The sequence below is a fragment of the Mus pahari genome, chromosome 3 (assembly GCF_900095145.1).
Source record: "Mus pahari chromosome 3, PAHARI_EIJ_v1.1, whole genome shotgun sequence".
Classification (NCBI taxonomy): domain Eukaryota; kingdom Metazoa; phylum Chordata; class Mammalia; order Rodentia; family Muridae; genus Mus; species Mus pahari.
In genome coordinates, this window is record NC_034592.1 from 90,106,096 (window position 1) to 90,122,878 (window position 16,783).

General features: G+C 39.0%; 2 protein-coding genes across 4 annotated transcripts in view; one reads left to right on the forward strand and one right to left on the reverse strand.

Moving 5' to 3' along the window:
* Immp1l (inner mitochondrial membrane peptidase subunit 1) overlaps positions 1-14,245 on the forward strand; it is an 85,449-nt gene extending 71,204 nt beyond the window's left edge. The window contains exon 7 of the mRNA XM_029536317.1: positions 14,225-14,245. Coding sequence (XP_029392177.1) covers positions 14,225-14,230 — 6 coding nt within the window. The 3' untranslated portion in view covers positions 14,231-14,245. The remainder of the gene's footprint in view (positions 1-14,224) is intronic.
* Positions 1-15,379, reverse strand: part of Dnajc24 (DnaJ heat shock protein family (Hsp40) member C24) — a 34,176-nt gene extending 18,797 nt beyond the window's left edge. Inside the window, exons 1-2 of one of the 3 annotated variants that reach the window (XM_021194663.1) lie at positions 14,921-15,379; positions 14,192-14,338 (exon numbers count right to left, since the gene is read on the reverse strand). In XM_021194663.1, the coding sequence (XP_021050322.1) occupies positions 14,192-14,299 (108 nt within the window). In that variant the 5' untranslated portion in view covers positions 14,300-14,338; positions 14,921-15,379. The remainder of the gene's footprint in view (positions 1-14,191; positions 14,339-14,920) is intronic. The other 2 variants (XM_029536318.1, XM_029536319.1) reach the window with 2 other exon arrangements.
* Positions 15,380-16,783: the final 1,404 nt, after the last annotated feature.

Consider the following 16,783-nt stretch of genomic DNA (forward strand, 5'->3'; position numbering starts at 1 on the left):
GAACTCACTCTGTAGACCAGGCTGGCCTCGAACTCAGAAATCCGCCTGCCTCTGCCTCCCAAGTGCTGGGATTAAAGGCGTGCGCCACCACGCCCGGCTAATTGTCTCATTTTCTATTTCAAGTTGTTCCAATATAACAGGCAAATAGGCATGGGTGAAGACAAGCCATCAGAACAATCACATAATGGCACTACTGGGTTCTTCCACTGACTTCCTTACAAATACCAAAAGAGCACAAGATCTTACAAACACCCTCACTTTTTATTCAAGATGCTAGTTCAAATTTACATAGCAAATCATGGAAACAAGAAGCTAAATAACTTTAATTCACACTGAAATCAAAAGTATGTAAGTTTAAATTTTTTTTAGCTGTAGGCTTTAGCAATGGATGCACTGTCATGGTAACCTGCCTGACACTGCTGCTGACCATTATCAGAAGAGCCAAAGGGATTCTCCTATGTGGTTAAAGAGAAGAGCTAGTAGATGTCATGCATGCTGGGGTAAACAAGGAGAACTAAGTTTTCACTTCAGCACACTTTTCTCTTTATGTCAAATTCATCTGGTAGTAGCATTTAGACACAAACTAACTGTTATTATATCTGAGGAAATGAAAGGAAGTCTTCTTCCAGGGCTTATGTGTGTTCATAAACACTATTCCAATATCTCAAAGTTCCAAGATGGTCAAGGAAAATTCCAAAGCCAAGATGTATTAAAGCTCTCTAGCTAATGCTCACTTTGCTCAGAGTTATTGCGTATAACTCCAAAGAAGCTGCCAGTGCACATTTAAGATACATTTCAAAGCTAGGTGTGGTGGCTCCAAGTTTCAGTTTCAGTACTCTGAGAAGCTAAAGTAGATGGACTATCAAGTTAGAGGTCAGTTTGGGCTGACATATAGTGAATTCAAGGCTACCTTGAGATCCATGGTGAATTCAAAGCTAGAGTAGACTACACAGTAAAATCTCATTTCAAAAATCAAGAAACAAGTTTTGAAAAATTTCATGTGGAAACATTTAATCTCAGCATAAGTATTAAATGACACCCTAGAAATATCATTCCACGCTTCTTGGAAAAGAACCATGTGTATTAAAAGCTTGGTAATTTTAATAGGCCACTACAGAAAATCTATTTGATAGATGTGACCATGTACCAATCAGATGAAGAAAGCTCTACAAAACTAGGAATTAGCTCCTGGCTGCTCCAAACTGAAAGGTACTGTTAATGTTTATTATGAGTTCTATAATTGTCAATGTGATCTGAACTTCCTCTAACTTGGTATTTTCCTGATTACTACTGAAATAAGTAGCTTCCCTTCTGAGGCTTAAACTACTAGAATTCAATATGATACTACAACAGTCAGTTCATGGATACATTCCATTAAGAAATGGCAATAATCCCTAGAGCTGACAAATGAGACTCCAGGAAATTAAAAAGCTTCTTCATAGCAAAGAAAGCAATCACCTGAGTAAAGAGGCAGCCTACAAATGGGAAAATCCCAACTATAACCCTACAGCTTATTAGAACCTATATAAAGACTATATAAAGAACTATAGGGCTGGAGAGATGGCTCCACAACTAAGAGCAATTAAGAACTCTTCCAGAGTTCCTGAGTTCAGAGGAACCCATAGTCATAGCTGGTGAAAATATAAACCAGTACAGCCACTGGAGAAGTTAGCAAGGAGATTCCTTAAAAACCTAAAACTATCATATGACCCAGTTATATATCTTTTGGTTATATACCTAAGCCTGACATACTAAATTCAACCCCTGGGACTCATATGGTAGAAGGAGAGAACTGTAGAATGGGTATGCATGCACACACAAACACAATTAATAAAAATGTAATATGGGAATTGTAGAAAGAAGAAAAATATGTCACCTTGGGATGTTAAAAATCTCACTTTGTTTTAACAGCAATTCCAAAGTAAAATGAAAAGACTAAAAAGGAACAATATTGCCTATAGTAGTCGCTGATAACAACCAAATATATCTAGTTCAAATTCCTGTCTCCTGTAATTATTACTTAATATTTTCATTTTGCTGTCTCTCAGGTGCAGAGATAGCACTGTCTTCATGCTTCTAGAGACCTTAAAGACCCTATGATGGGGCTCCTTAAACCTATTGCCTCCTTTCTTTAAGCCATATTTAATTCTTGATGTATTACTGGGTTGTTAAATTTTTTGTTTTGTTTTGTGATGTGATAACCATAGTTGACACTACATGAATGGGGTCTGAGAAACAAGCTGGTTTCTTATCTTTTTCAAACATGGAAGGAAAATGAAGCCTCACAAGTCAGCAGATGGTGTGAACTATAGGTCCATAGTCAGCAGATGGTGAGAACTATAGGTCCACGCTCTGTATAGTCTGAATCATTTTAAAGTGAGTTTCCACGTGGAAAACATAACCTCAATCACTATCTTTTTTTTTTAAACACAAAAAGTAATTCGGGGTGAATCAGACAGTTGAGTAGATTGGGATCCCTCTGCCATTCTACAATGCAACACATTTCCATCGCACTTCTGCAGAAGAGTTAATACTGGTAAGGAGAGACACTGGAAAGGCAGAAAAGGGTACAGAATGGCCTTGTCTGTTCTTCAGGCACAATCAGACCTTTCTACTATATGTCCTCCTCATTCTGATGTAACTGTTAGTGACTTTCTGCTCTAATTGGTAACAACTACTACCTTCACACATTTAGAAAGTAGTGAGCCCAAGTGTGGAGGGCCAACTGCTCTTGGAGGAAAAGGAAGAGGAGGAGGAGGGGGAGAGGGAGAGAGGGAGAGAGGGAGAGAGGGAGAGAGAGAGAGAGAGAGAGAGAGAGAGAGATTATAAATTGATGAATTAAACAAAAAAAAGACAAAGAAGAACTCCCCTTTCTCCTAAATACATTGTCCTTAGTTTGCTCCTATCTAACCCCCCTCATAGTAGATATTTTTCTACACATTTTTGAAAGGTGATGAAGTAACTGTATTTAGTAACAACTTATAATTAGGACACACTTAAACAGAACTTTATGTTTTCACTTGCAAAAGCTGATTGGTAAAATACCAAGTGGCATTACTGAAATGAGCAAAAACTTGAAGTGCTGCTTCATGGTGAAGTGGCTTGATTACAAGTAATCCCCTGGGGCAAGGCCCAGCTTAGTATCATTTGTGCACTTAGGAGGAATAATTCAGGTTGACAGGTGTGGTGGCTACAATCCCATGCAACTGAGAAGCCAAGATGGGAGGACCATGAACTCAAGGCCAGATTGGACAATATGAGAAGATATTGTCTCAAAAACAACACACACACACACACACACACACACACACACACACACACACTAGCAAGCATGCATATGCATATACTAATTAACCAAAAGGAAGACTTGTGATTTGTAAGTATCAAAAAATACACCTTTCTCAGTTCCTTTGGGAATATTGAGAATAACTGAGAACTTAAAGAATATCTATTAATATATAATACATATGTTATTAATATAAATACATTCAAACTTGATGTGGGATATATGTGTATGCTTATATGTATATACATGTGTATAAATATGTATGCTTATCATATATGTATATATGTTTGTTCTGATTTTCATTCAGATAGACTCTGACATGTAGCTCTCAGAATGAGGCTTTGATGTGAGGACATGGCCACACTGACAGTAAACTGAACTAGTTATATACATGGCTGCAGGACCAGACTCTAGGACCTCTGCCTCTTTGAATTCCTAATCCTCCAGCCTCTAGAAAAGCCATTTTAGGATGTTTTTAAAGACACTATTTGATCTACCTGACAGATTTGAAAACTTCTGCAATGCATCAGTACAACATTAATGGCCTCTGAGACCAAATTAAGAGTTGATTTTTGAGATTAGTTACCTCTAACAAAAAGAAGAGGGAGACTTAAAAAAGGAGGAAGTTGGCCCAGGGCAAGCTGGAAAAGCAGGCAGAGGAAGGGGAAGAGAATGTGGCTTTTACAGAAAGGATTACAGGGGAGAAGCAGAGCTGGGGAACAGAGGACTTTGCACATCAGGAAGAAAGAGGGAAGAGGCTGAAGAAAACAAAGCTTGCATTATTTGTGGTGTGGATGTTTTTCAAAGGAAGCACTAGGAGGTGGGTTTGGAGAAAGTAGATTCCTGTGATGGGAACCAAGGAAGTAGAAGACTGACCTCTCAGTACACTCTGAACAGCTACATTTCAAATCTTACAGGAAACACTGACCTCCAGCCTCCTCCAAGGATCACCACTAGGCCACTGCTGGCTCTCCCTGTTTTCTAGGTTCTTTTTGTTGTTGTTGTTGTTGTTGTTGTTGGCATAATTAAGGACATGAACACTGACTCTAAGCTAAAGTCCTCATGCAAAGTCTAGAGTGGTAATACACAGACAGCAACCCTCTCCATTTTGCTCTCCTGGAGCAACCTGAAGCTCTGGGGGCCACCAAGGCCACATGGTACTAATTAGGTGTGTGCTCTGTCAAAGTACCCCTGCTCTTCCTCTAGTAACTGGTCATCCTGCCATATTAATGACATGCGCACACTGGCTTGAATTCCCCCAAGTGCCTCCCTCACCCTTGAGAACAGGAAATCAGAGAAGAGGACTGTGGCAGATGAACTCAGCCACTCTCCCCCAAGTCAGCTCTAAATACCTTCCTGTTTCTTTTCTTTGTAGAGATGCTTTTGTGGAGATAAAATGCATAGTTTCCTTAAATCTGATTTCTGATTATCTAATTTTACAGCCCTTAGGAAGCTATCATGAAAATTGAATGCATGTAAAAAGCACTGACATTTTCATACACACAAATTCAAACTTGATGTGGGGTTAATCACATAAGATGAGTGCTGGTGACAATACTTAATCCTTTCCACTCACTGATGAGAGAAATATACCTAAACAAGACTCTCTAACAAGTGAGTGACTTGATATGGACAGAGACCCGGAGCACATCTAGAACACATAGCACGTCCTGGGACACGCAGAACACAGGTCATTCTCTAGATCCCTCTAGATCATTTCTGGTTTTCATTATGGCAAATCACAGTTATCATAAAGCAGCCATTAACCAGTTGGTGAGGGAGTCTGCTAAGGCTCTGTAGGAGGAATCCTTTAATCAATGTGAGTGCCCTTTACAAAGAGATATGCACTGAGTGACTCTGCTGTCTTGTTTCTCCATCTCCATGATGCCTGCCTGCTTCAAATAAGACTGTTACAAAACGTCTGAATACAAGGACTACAGAGGTGTCCTGCATACTTTTATACCACATTAACATTATGAAAGCCAAAAGGGGAAAGAAATCCAAAGGTAAAAGTCAAGTCTAACACACTACTGCCACCTAATGCTTAGTAAAATGTCGCCTAAAGAAAGTCAACAGTTCATTGTTTTGTGTAACAACTAACAAATACAACATGATTTAAAAAAAATAAAATCAGACTTAATTTTCCATGGTTTTGTGGCTTAGAAAAAAATGTAATCTATGTTAAAGTTTCCAACCCAAAGATGTGATTATCCTTTAAAAGACACCTAATTACCATCTCACTACAACTCAGATACTGTGCCAGCCAATATTTAAGACAAAGGAGAGATCGCTGCCCTTAAGGGTCTCACTGTCCGATGGAATAGGACAGACATGGGAATGGTCATTTATAATGTAATGGTTACGATGAGGTGCTAAGATGACAGCATGAACAAACTGCTCATTCTGTCAGGAGAGCTGTGTAATGAAGACAGAGTCAGTCCATGGAGGAGCTGCAGAAGGTTAGAGAGGGGATGTCTGGGGTGGAGAGAAGCTACAAACACAGAACAGCAGATAAATAAGACAGATAACAGAGTTATAAACAACAGAACTGCACGGCAGACAGAGAACCAAGATTAAGGTGAGACATCTTAGAATGTGAAGGCTCACCTCTATTTAAAACTCCACTTTAACTGCATGAGAGAATTGCTTTGCTTCAAAAACAAAACAAATCCAAAATCTGTCCCAGGCATGGGTGCGGTGTAACAGCTGGCTTTCTGAGCACAGGTTAGAATAACCATAGGTTCAAAGACTGCCAAAGGCTAAGTCACTTTACATGCTGGTCTTAGGCTCATGGGGGTCAAGAAAAACCTACTATGATCATGGAACGTGAGAGGAATAACAGAAAATGGAGAACAGTGCTGCCACGGTACAGAGTAGTCAAGATGCCAACCACTCCTTGACATTCTGCTCTGGAGAGTTCAAGGAAAGGGTACCCCCAAGGACAGAAATCTGAGTGGATAGGATCTCTGCCTCTGGAGAAGTCACTTTGGCTGATACAGCCACAAGCATAGGCAAAGAAAATAGGCTATGCTTCCTAGAATTCTAGCAAGGTTCCAGCTTAGCAGCAGATCATAGAAGACAGGAGAGTTTTTGACTAAAGGATATCTTCATGACAGCTCTCAGAATTGTACCTTACCAGAAGGAGTACCTCCCACCATTGGAGAGGAAGGAGTGGGCAAGAATGGGAAAAGATCTTTCTACTGCCAATGATGGCAGGTGAGGTTATTCAAACCAATCTTCCCCCCAAATACAACTATAGAGCCCAGATAAAACTTAGACATTCATTTATTCCAATACAAAGTATTAGGTTTCACTTGGTATTTTCAAAACAAATTGTTTGGGGTCAACTCTTCACTCTCCCTTTTCTCTCCCCCCAGATTACTCTATACTCTTCTCCCAACGCTTGTGGCCTCCTTTCTACTTTTTGTTCCACATGTTGTAATGTCCTATCTTCCCATATAATCCACATATGACAAAGAACATAAGATATGTCTTTCTGAATCTGTGTCACCTTACCTTTCAGAGCTATCATTTTCCCAGCAAACTTCATCATTTCATTTTTCTTTACAGATTCTAGTGGTAAAATTTCACTACATATATGAATCACACTTCTATTATCCATGTATCTCTTGAGGAATGACTGGGTTGGTTCCATTCCCTGGCTATTGTACATAACGCAGCAGTTAACATGGATATGCAGCTATCCTGGTAGGTATATTTACAATTCTGATGCCTGGGAGTGGTACGGGTGAGTCATACAGTAGCTCTAGTTTACATTTTTGAAGGACCTCCACACTGATTTCTCTAATGGCTATACTAGTTTACATGCCCATCAACAATGAGTAAAGGTTCCTCTTGCCCCATATCATCACCAGCATCTTCTAGCTACAGTTATGAAATATAGTAGTTTTAATATGTATGCCCTTAATACCTAAGGATGCTGAAAACTTTTAAAAATACTGAATGCATTAGATAGCTTTATGTGAACTTGACACAAGCTAAAATCAATTGAGAGGAGGGAACCTCAATTTAAAAATATCTCCATAAGGTTGCAATGATTGATGAGAAAGGACCCAGCCCATTTTGGTGGTGCCATCCCTGGATTGGTGGTCAAGGGTGTTACATGAAAGCTGGCCAAGTAAGCCACGAGGAGCAAGCCAATAAGCACCACCCCTCCATGGCCTCTGCATCAGTTCCTATCTCCAGGTTCTTAACCTGTTTGAGTTCCTGTCTTGACTTCTTTGATGATGAATAAAGCCAAATAAACCCTTACTTCCCAACTTGATTTTTGGTCACAATGTTTTATCACAGCAATAGAAACCCTAACTAACACACTAATCTCTTCTCTTCTCTCTTCTCTTCTCTTCTCTTCTCTTCTCTTCTCTTCTCTTCTCTTCTCTTCTCTTCTCTTCTCCTCTCCTCTCCTCCCCTCCCCTCCCCTCCCCTCCCCTCCCTTCCACTCCTCTTCCCTCCCTCCCTCCCTCTTCTCCCCTCCCCCTCCCTCTTCTCCCCTCCCCCTCTCTCTGTGTATTCTTTCCTTTCTTTGAGAACTGTCCATTTCATTAGACTGTTCCTTAATAGGAAGTTTTCTGTTTGGAAAATTTTGCAGTTATAGGTATGTTCTTTATAGTAATCTTTTATCTAAAGACAAAGATACTTTTTAAATCTTAAACACATCAAACAGTTTATATCACAGTAAGGCCAAAATCACCAGCAACTAGATGACCAAGGTCAGAGACTATAAGATGCTCTGGTGCTATTTTCAAAGTCACTTTGGCAATAAATTTAATTTCAGAAGCCCATTTGACTCAAGACAGACACTTCAAAGACAAAGAGATAACAAGCTAAGATGCCTCAGAGAACCCATATGCTAACAGTTCATCAGCTTAAAGTTGAAATCCCAGCACCAAGCAGGCTCAATCAAGCAGGAGAACTGCTTTGAGTTCAGTGAAAGCTTAGAATACCAAGAAAGTTCCAGCCTAATTTGGGCTAAAAACCCTGTCTCAAAAAGTGACAAAACAAGTCAGCAACTTAACCAGCTTACTTAAAAGCATGTTTTAGGATGCTGGGTTTAAGGTGGAGGATAGGTTATCTGTTATTGAATCTGTTCACACAGCAACAGCTCACAGTACCAGGCTGCTCCGTTTCTTGGTTCATTGTGTACTTTCTAACAGATTAGCTGAAACCAGGTGATCTGTAAAGAACATGGCTTCGTTTCTTACAGGCCTGAAAGTAGCCTGTACCTTAAGGGTGCTCTGTTGATCTCCCTGGCAAAAGGGTAAAAGAGATTGTATGCAAAGCAAAAGGGACCAAACTTAGCCTTTTACCAGAAATCTAATTCCCCATAACAAATCTACACCTGTGATAATAGTATTGCCTCTCCATATCCCTCCTCAACACTGTTGCATTAGAGATTAACTTCATACCACATGAGCCAACCATAACACCAAAGTATCCTCTCCTCTGCCCTATGAGAGATCCAACTCCTGGTCATACTAAAGTAGAACTACCTTTCTCAAACTGTATGTACTTTTCCACAATCAGGCCTCTGTTTGCACCAGCAGAACAAGGTGCATCCTCTCCTTTAAGTGACTGATCTGTTGTCAGAAGGCATTCATCAAGGCCATGGTCACAAAATCCTATTTACATCCTTGCTTTCTTAAGCAGACCATCTGGAGCATAGTTTAACTCATTGGCATATTAGGATTATCAGTTACTGTGCTGGTCATAATGACAGATCATATATAACAGCAACCGAGACTCAAGAAGGCTAGAATGCTAGCTGTTTTTGGAGGCTTACAGCTCTTGTTCCCAACATACAACTATTAACTGAGATTGTACTATGGATGTCAGTATACTCAGGTACCATCACCCAGAATGACGCTAGGGGACATACCATCCTTTACTTTGCTGCTTTGTTCTCTCAGTAGACAGTTCAAAGAAATCACATCACCCTTCTGCCATTAAACGGCTGGGTGTGCCAGCCATACACTCACCTTTCTTCTTCCTCCAAAGAAAATGGCAGCAAGTCTCTCCTTTTTACCAATGCTCATCTTTCTGCCTATGCTTAAGACACCAAAGCCTGTCAATTTTTTCCTTCATAACTTTCAAGTTTTCTTGGTATATTTTCATCAAATGCAAACACACTCAGTTCTTTCCCATAAGAAAAGCAGGAATGAAGAAATGTCAACACCATTTTTTGTGACACCCAGCTAACCTTATTATCCTCTCTACTTTATATCTGTTCCACCTGTGTCCTACAGAACTATCACCAAACTCAGGATACTATGGGTGGGTCCCCATGAGTAAGAGTGCACATAGGGAGCTGAGGACTGTAAGAACATTTTCCAGCAACTAGTGAGAGTTACTCAGGTCAGGCAGCGGGTAGGTCAAAACAGATGAGGATAGCAATAATGCCAAGGAAGGGTATCTTCCCCACAAGAGAAAAAGAAAATAGCTCACAGCCTCTAATAACAGCATATGCATATATATATACATGATTCCTCACCAAATTACTCTATTATAGCAGCAATGGAATTATAGAACTATGGATATATAAAATAAAAAGCAGGAATGCACAGGAATGCATACTGAAGTGAAAAACACCAAAAACTGGGATGGAAAATGGATCATAGTCTATGACCATACTGCTTTGTATATCACACGATCTCATCAGAGCTCAGAAGATAAGCAGGGTTGGGCCCGGAAGGTACTTAGATGGGAAAACTGACTGAAAATGGTACTTGATAACATTCTGATCAGGAATCTCTTCAGAGGCCCATGTGCCAAAAGCAAATGCTTGGTCCCTGGATCAGTGACATCAGGGAGTGATGGGACCTTCAATAAGCTGGTGGGGTCTAAATGAGGTCTTAAGGTCCTTAGAGGTGCCCTTGAAGATAATTGTGGGAGCCTTGTCTCTTTTTCCTTCCCCTTGCTCCCTACCCATTGATAAATTAACTTTGTTCTACCATAAGCTGTCCCAGCACAAGCCCAAAAGCAATGGGTCTAATGACTATGGATTAGAACATATAAAATCATGAGCCAAGATAGGCCATATATCTCTCTATAAGTGTCTTACCTTAGGTACTTCTCATGGTAACGGATTGCTGACTGACACAGTATCCAATTGAGAACACTAAAACATAAGCCTATACAAACAAGAGTATACAAACTCATTCATACAGCTACAGGAATGAAGTTGTGGCCCAGAACAAAGCAAGTTATCTGTGTGAGACTTTAACAAAATGATTTGGTTCCCCAGTACCCTCCCTCATCACAAGGCCAGGTATCCACTCTCTCCAACAAAGTAGAAAACTAGAATTTTACTGTGTACATAAAGACTAATGAGGATCTAAATTCAGGAATACTAGTCACTGTGTTAGGGGCTAGGATAAATGCTGTACTAAAAAACAAAAAGGAAGGAAGGAGGGAAGAAGAAAGGGAGGGAGGAAACAGAGTACTAGGAGACCAAGTTACCAGGTCATCAGCAGATATTTAAGAATTCCTTTCTGGGGAGCCAAATGCTAAAAAGGAAATGAAATTGTTAAATGGCATCATTGACCTCACTGAATGAACACCTCTGGTCACATACATAAAAATTCACAATCAGCCCTACTGTTTCACTCTTACATATGATCATGATCCATCAATTACATAAAGAAGCCTTTGTAATAAAAGGTATTGTGGGGGAAACCGGAACTTGAAGGAAGAAAAATAAAACTTTAATTAATTTTTAAAAGATATTGTGTTGCTGAAATAATAGAAAGAAACCTCTCAAAAATAATAAAATAAGACAGAAAATAAAAATGAAAAAAATAAAAAAGCAAAAATTTGGTGACATAGGTATGAAACTATAAATTTGCGTACATTATTGAATATTTACTGTATGCCTACAACATTCCAGAGATGGTTTTTAACAGAAGATACCTCAGAAAAATATTATGCCCTGGAATACAAGAAAAGACAATGAATGAAAGGCGAACGTGTGCTAAGCTAGACCAAAGCTGCTGCTCAGGTGCTGACTTAAACTTAGAGACTTGTGTGCTGGGAAGGGGTGCTATTAAATATGCCAGAATAACAGGTACAAACCAGAACTCCTCTGGGGAAACTAGGATTCGGCCATCATAGTAATAAACCAAAATGATGTTTTATAATTGATTGAAGCTTTTAGCAAGAGAGATGTTAGTGGTGCTCCTGGACAACAGTGATTGCAGTTGAGGAGAAGGGGCAGAACCTTCTGATGGAAGAGAGGAACTGGAAAAATGTAGTAGAGCCATATTTGGAGAACAGCTTTCCCACAGAATTCAGAGATGGAACAACAGGTGACAGAAGTAGAGTTGACCAGATGGTAGAGAAAGACGGCACATCCAATTCAAATAGGCATACTCCAGAAAGAAAGCCAGATATCTTCAGTACCATTACTTCTAGTCTATTGGTAAAACCACAGAGGAACACATCAACTCATAATTCTTCCTTTACTTTTGTAAAATCAAGAGCTGAAAAATAAAAAAAAATTGAGGCTTCCACAAAGCCTACTGAACTAGCACAACCTCTATATTAAAAATTATAAATACTGCTGAGATAAATTAGAAATTATTTAAGTATGTAGGTGAAAGACTATAACGTATTCATATAATCAAAGTCAATACTAATAAGGTATCTATTTTGCTAGAATGGCTATATATTAATAGAATTTTATAAAGACTCATCCAAAACTGTTGTTGTTATAATCTTACAAGTTGATTCTAAGGTTTCTATAGAAATGTAAGCAAGGGCTAACAAGATGGCTCAGTGGGTTTTAAAAGTATTCACCACGACACCCAAGGACCTGAGTTTCATCTCCAGGACCCACATGACCCAACTCTCTCATGTTGTTTTCTGACCTACACACACACACACACACACACACACACACACACACATCGTACATGTACACAGGCAAACACATGCACACGCACACACACTCTTAAAAAAGAATGTAAGCAAACAAAAACACACTCAAGAAGAATGAAAGAATTTCAAATAATACCTAGAAATAGACCCATACTGCCAGCATAGGCTAATGGAGAAAGAATATGTTTTCAGCAAATGATGTCAGAGGAACTGAATCTCCATACTGAGAAAAAATAAAGATCTAACTACCGATCCTGGTCTACATAAAAGCACAGGTCTATCAGTAAAGCAAACTATAAAGTTTCTAGAAGACACAGGAGAATATTTTCATGACATTAGAGAAAACATGTAAAACAGTAAACATAAAACAACAAAGCCTAAATGTATATTATTTAATAAAAACAAAAAATTTCTATACTAGAAATATAGAAATATATATCTCTATATTTCTAGTATACAGAAATACACACACACACACACACACATATATATATAAAACTTAGTAGTAGACAGACAAAAATTAGGCCCACTATATTGTTAATGTGCATCTAAAGTGGACATCCACTTTAGTCTTGACAAATAGGACCACACAGAGCCTTCTCACTGCTTAATTAACAGACAACAGAACATGGAGGAACTTCCAGGTCTAGCCATCAATTCTCCAACATTATCTTACAATTAACTAAAGTACAAGAATGATTTAGTATAAGGAAAAGTTTCAGCAATATGTACTTGATGTTTCTGATCTTAAAAATTCCAAGGCAGACAGTACCAAAAGTTCATTTAGTCTTTATTCCATAAGACTGAGATTTCTGATGGGGAGATATCTTTTCCAATAAACAGAACTTGGGCAAAGTATCAGAGATCATATTTGACAAACTAGATAAACAATGATGTGCAAATAATGATTCTTTACCTTTTCTTTGAAAACTGAAGTAAGACCATTACAGGGTTACTGATCTTGTCTTATGAACATCATAGTATCACTGAATAAATTAACACAAGCAATTAAAAAGTTCTAGATAATTTATATACCACAATAATTATCACTGAAAAACATTTTAAAAGGCTTATATTATCACTATACAACAGAACTATAATCTAGACTATTAAATATGCTGCACATACATGTTAAACACAAGCAATATTAAAAATGTTTTGATATTATAAATGCCAGCACGGAGGGGAAGAGATGAGCACAAAGTCCCACCTCTACCTGAGGAGCTACTGGCATGTGATGTCAGTTTACTTTGAAGGTGACTCCTAGCAGGTGGACCACACATGAGGGTAGTCCACACAGCCAAGGGAACCTGGGAACACAAACTGACTCAGTGGGCTGAGGAGGCAGGGAAGGGAACTCGAATTTGGGTTGGTAGGGAGGTGGAATTATATCTGGGATAAGGGAAATAGAGATGATCAAAATTGTATGAAACTCTCAAAGACTATAAAAATATTACTTAAAATTTTAATATTAATGTAAAACAAGCACATTCATTCTGTTCATCAGACAGTACATAAAAAGTACTATCATTCTAATATATAATCAGTGTAGAAAATTTTATATTTCTATGTTCTTAGTTTTACCAAATTATCAAAATCCAGAGAACAGTCTATATAACACATTACAATTTTACACACAGAATTACACATTTCAAGTGCTCAATAGTATGGCCGTGGCCAGTGGATTTCAACACATATTAAGTAAAAACTGTTTTAGAGACCTAACATGGATTATTTCAGCCAAAATTAGCTGAGATGAATAGAGAAAAGAAATCCAAGTTCTGAGGTTGACAGAGTCAGGGGATTCTAACTCAGTCACTACCATGCAATCCCACACCTAGTCAAAACCCTTTTTCTCTACGACCAAAACGTTCAAATGAACAAATATCTAGATTCCTATTGGCCGAAATGTTTTGAAGCTTACATTTCTGGTAGCATAAAAAAAAAAAAAAAAAAAAAAAAACAACCAAACTGTTTTCCCCATCATGGTTTCAAATTTGAAAGAAGACTTACCAGTAATATGAGTTTCTGATACTTTTGTTTTAGGTCTGACACATCTGCAGATGGATCTGCACCCAGAATGCTGTACCAATCCTTTTTGAGTGTCTGCTCAAAAGCCATCAGCGCCCTTTGAACTAGAAAGGAGCCTTCTCTGATGACCTGCAGCAGAAATGTTACGGCAATTCATTACAATCAGAATAAAGAAATATTCCTCCCTAGATTCCTTACTACTTGAGTAAATTGCGATCATAATACAAGCCCAAGAAAGTCTATATTTCCATTTTAAATGTCCCATAAATGCCATGTACAAGGATACAAGGATATTAAATATTTCATGGAATATACGTATCACCTAAATAAATTTACAATGTTATAAAAGAACTTGATAATGAGCCTGGGTTTTGGATGAGCTTCTAAGAAGGTATTTCTCATCTAATGGCAAAACTGGCATACAGGTGCTCAGGAAACACACAGGAGCTTAATAAGTATGTATGAAACGAACAGATAAAAGGAATGGAATACCAAAGAAACGATAAGGACATACATAGTTCCTCAATTTCCCTGGTTCACTTCTTTCTTCTAGAGTAAACATAAAGACTCATAAAATGACAGCACAGCACGGGCTGGGGAGAGGGGAGTCCTCTTGCTAGGGCAAAGATCCTCACAGCCCCTAAAAACATCGCTCCCGAAGCTATGCACTCCAGGATGCCACAGTCCTCCAGGCTTCAGAAACCAGCTCACCCAGAAGCAGCCGCAGCCTGGGGACCGGCGGCGTCCACACGCAGACGTCCACCCAGTCGAGGCTGTCCCTGCTGATGCCGTCCCCTGGCTCCACACAGCGTCAGACCTACCGCGCTTCACACTGGAGCAGGAGTCCACTTGCTGCGGCAGCCGGACGACGGAGCGCGGAACCCACTTTCTTTTCCGCCGGAAGTCGGAGTACAGCGGGAGTGCGTTTCCAGTCGCGCCCTAGTTGGTGGTGCACTAAACTGCAAGGCCGGGCCTCCAGTCCAGACGCGGTCGCTATGGTAACGCGTCTGGGTTTGTGAGGTTTGTTAACAGTGAGAGGTATCTTGTCGTGAAGAAATGCCTTTCTTCGTTTTGCTCTAATTCTTCCTTTGCTCCGACACCACGATTTTGCATCCCTCCACATCTAAGGTGCACCTTCATCCCAGGTTCCTCTTACCTTACCTTGAGCAACTCCGGTCCTTTTTGTTTACACTGGGGGCGGGCCGTTGGTGATCAGGATGAGGATGGCTAACAAATTATGCCTAATAATTTCCGCTAAACCTGAACAACTGACTTAAAATATTTTTAACTGCAAATCCTTTCCCATTTACTATCTCTTTATCGCTTTCACTTCATCCCAGTGAGACAGCTGCGGAAGATGTTGCTAGAACTACTTTGTAGATGAGGAAACAAATGAAGGACAAGGGCCGGATATATAATTATCCAGGTGTAGAACCAGCGTTCTTAACAGAATGAACTGTGTTGTGTTCTCTCTCTCTCTCTCTCTCTCTCTCTCTCTCTCTCTCTCTCTCTCTCTCTCTCTCTCTAGATGAGAATCTGAGAATCATCTTAGTTTTGAGACCTTGATATGATCTCCCTTGGAGATACAAAGTAGTTTTGGTGTTGATACTTTCTTAGATGTACTTTCCCTTTAGTCTTATTTCTTCCAAATATCAATTCAAGAAGCACCAAAGATAAAATTAGGTAGGAAATATTCTAATAGGACAAGTTATTTAAGGTAATGAGCATTGCATAACATATGGGAAAACTGCAGACCGATACAGTGGACTTTAAAAATCTAAATATAAAAGCACAGATTAGGTTCTCCAATGGGTTGATTTTGTCCTGTTTAAAGGAAAGACCATTATACAGTGGGAGGATCTAGCTTCATTCCTGGGCTTAGAAAACTGTGTGAGCCTACCAAGATACATAAAGCAATAGAAGTAAGTATTGTGAATCTCTCCCTGTACAATATTATAAGAAAGCCCCCATTTAACTTTCCTAGTCCTCAGATAATCCTTCTTGACCCTTCTCTGTATACAGAAATATGTTCAAGAAGTCCAGTTTTGAGAACAAAAGTTTTGATATACGATTCCATCAGGTTATTGTGTAATTTATTCTATTTAGCCAGTTTATTTGATATTAGGAACTCACAAATGCTTTTCATTCTCATCTCCAAGAACTTTAGCATTGTGCACTAAATGAGATGAACTTTTTGCTTTATCTCCAAGGTGTCCTTAGTCAACCTAAACTGTCAATATTTAATTGATATCATCCAATAAATACATTAACTTTCTCTGATTGTTTCAAAGATGTCTTATAGGTGGTTTGCTTGGATATGTATTCAAACACTTGAAGCACTGAGTCTGGTGGTTCTATTTCTGAAAATATATTTGAAAAACCTCATTTCTTCACTAACAACTTATTGCTGTTGTTGTGTTTAGTTCATTTAAAGAAAAACAGATGGCTTGTCTTATAATCCAAATAATTAACATTTGAATAAACTCCTCGAGATGGCTGTTACATGGATCACAAATCATTAATATCCATTTTAGAACAACGTCATTCAATAGAAATATGGTAAACCCCAAATGC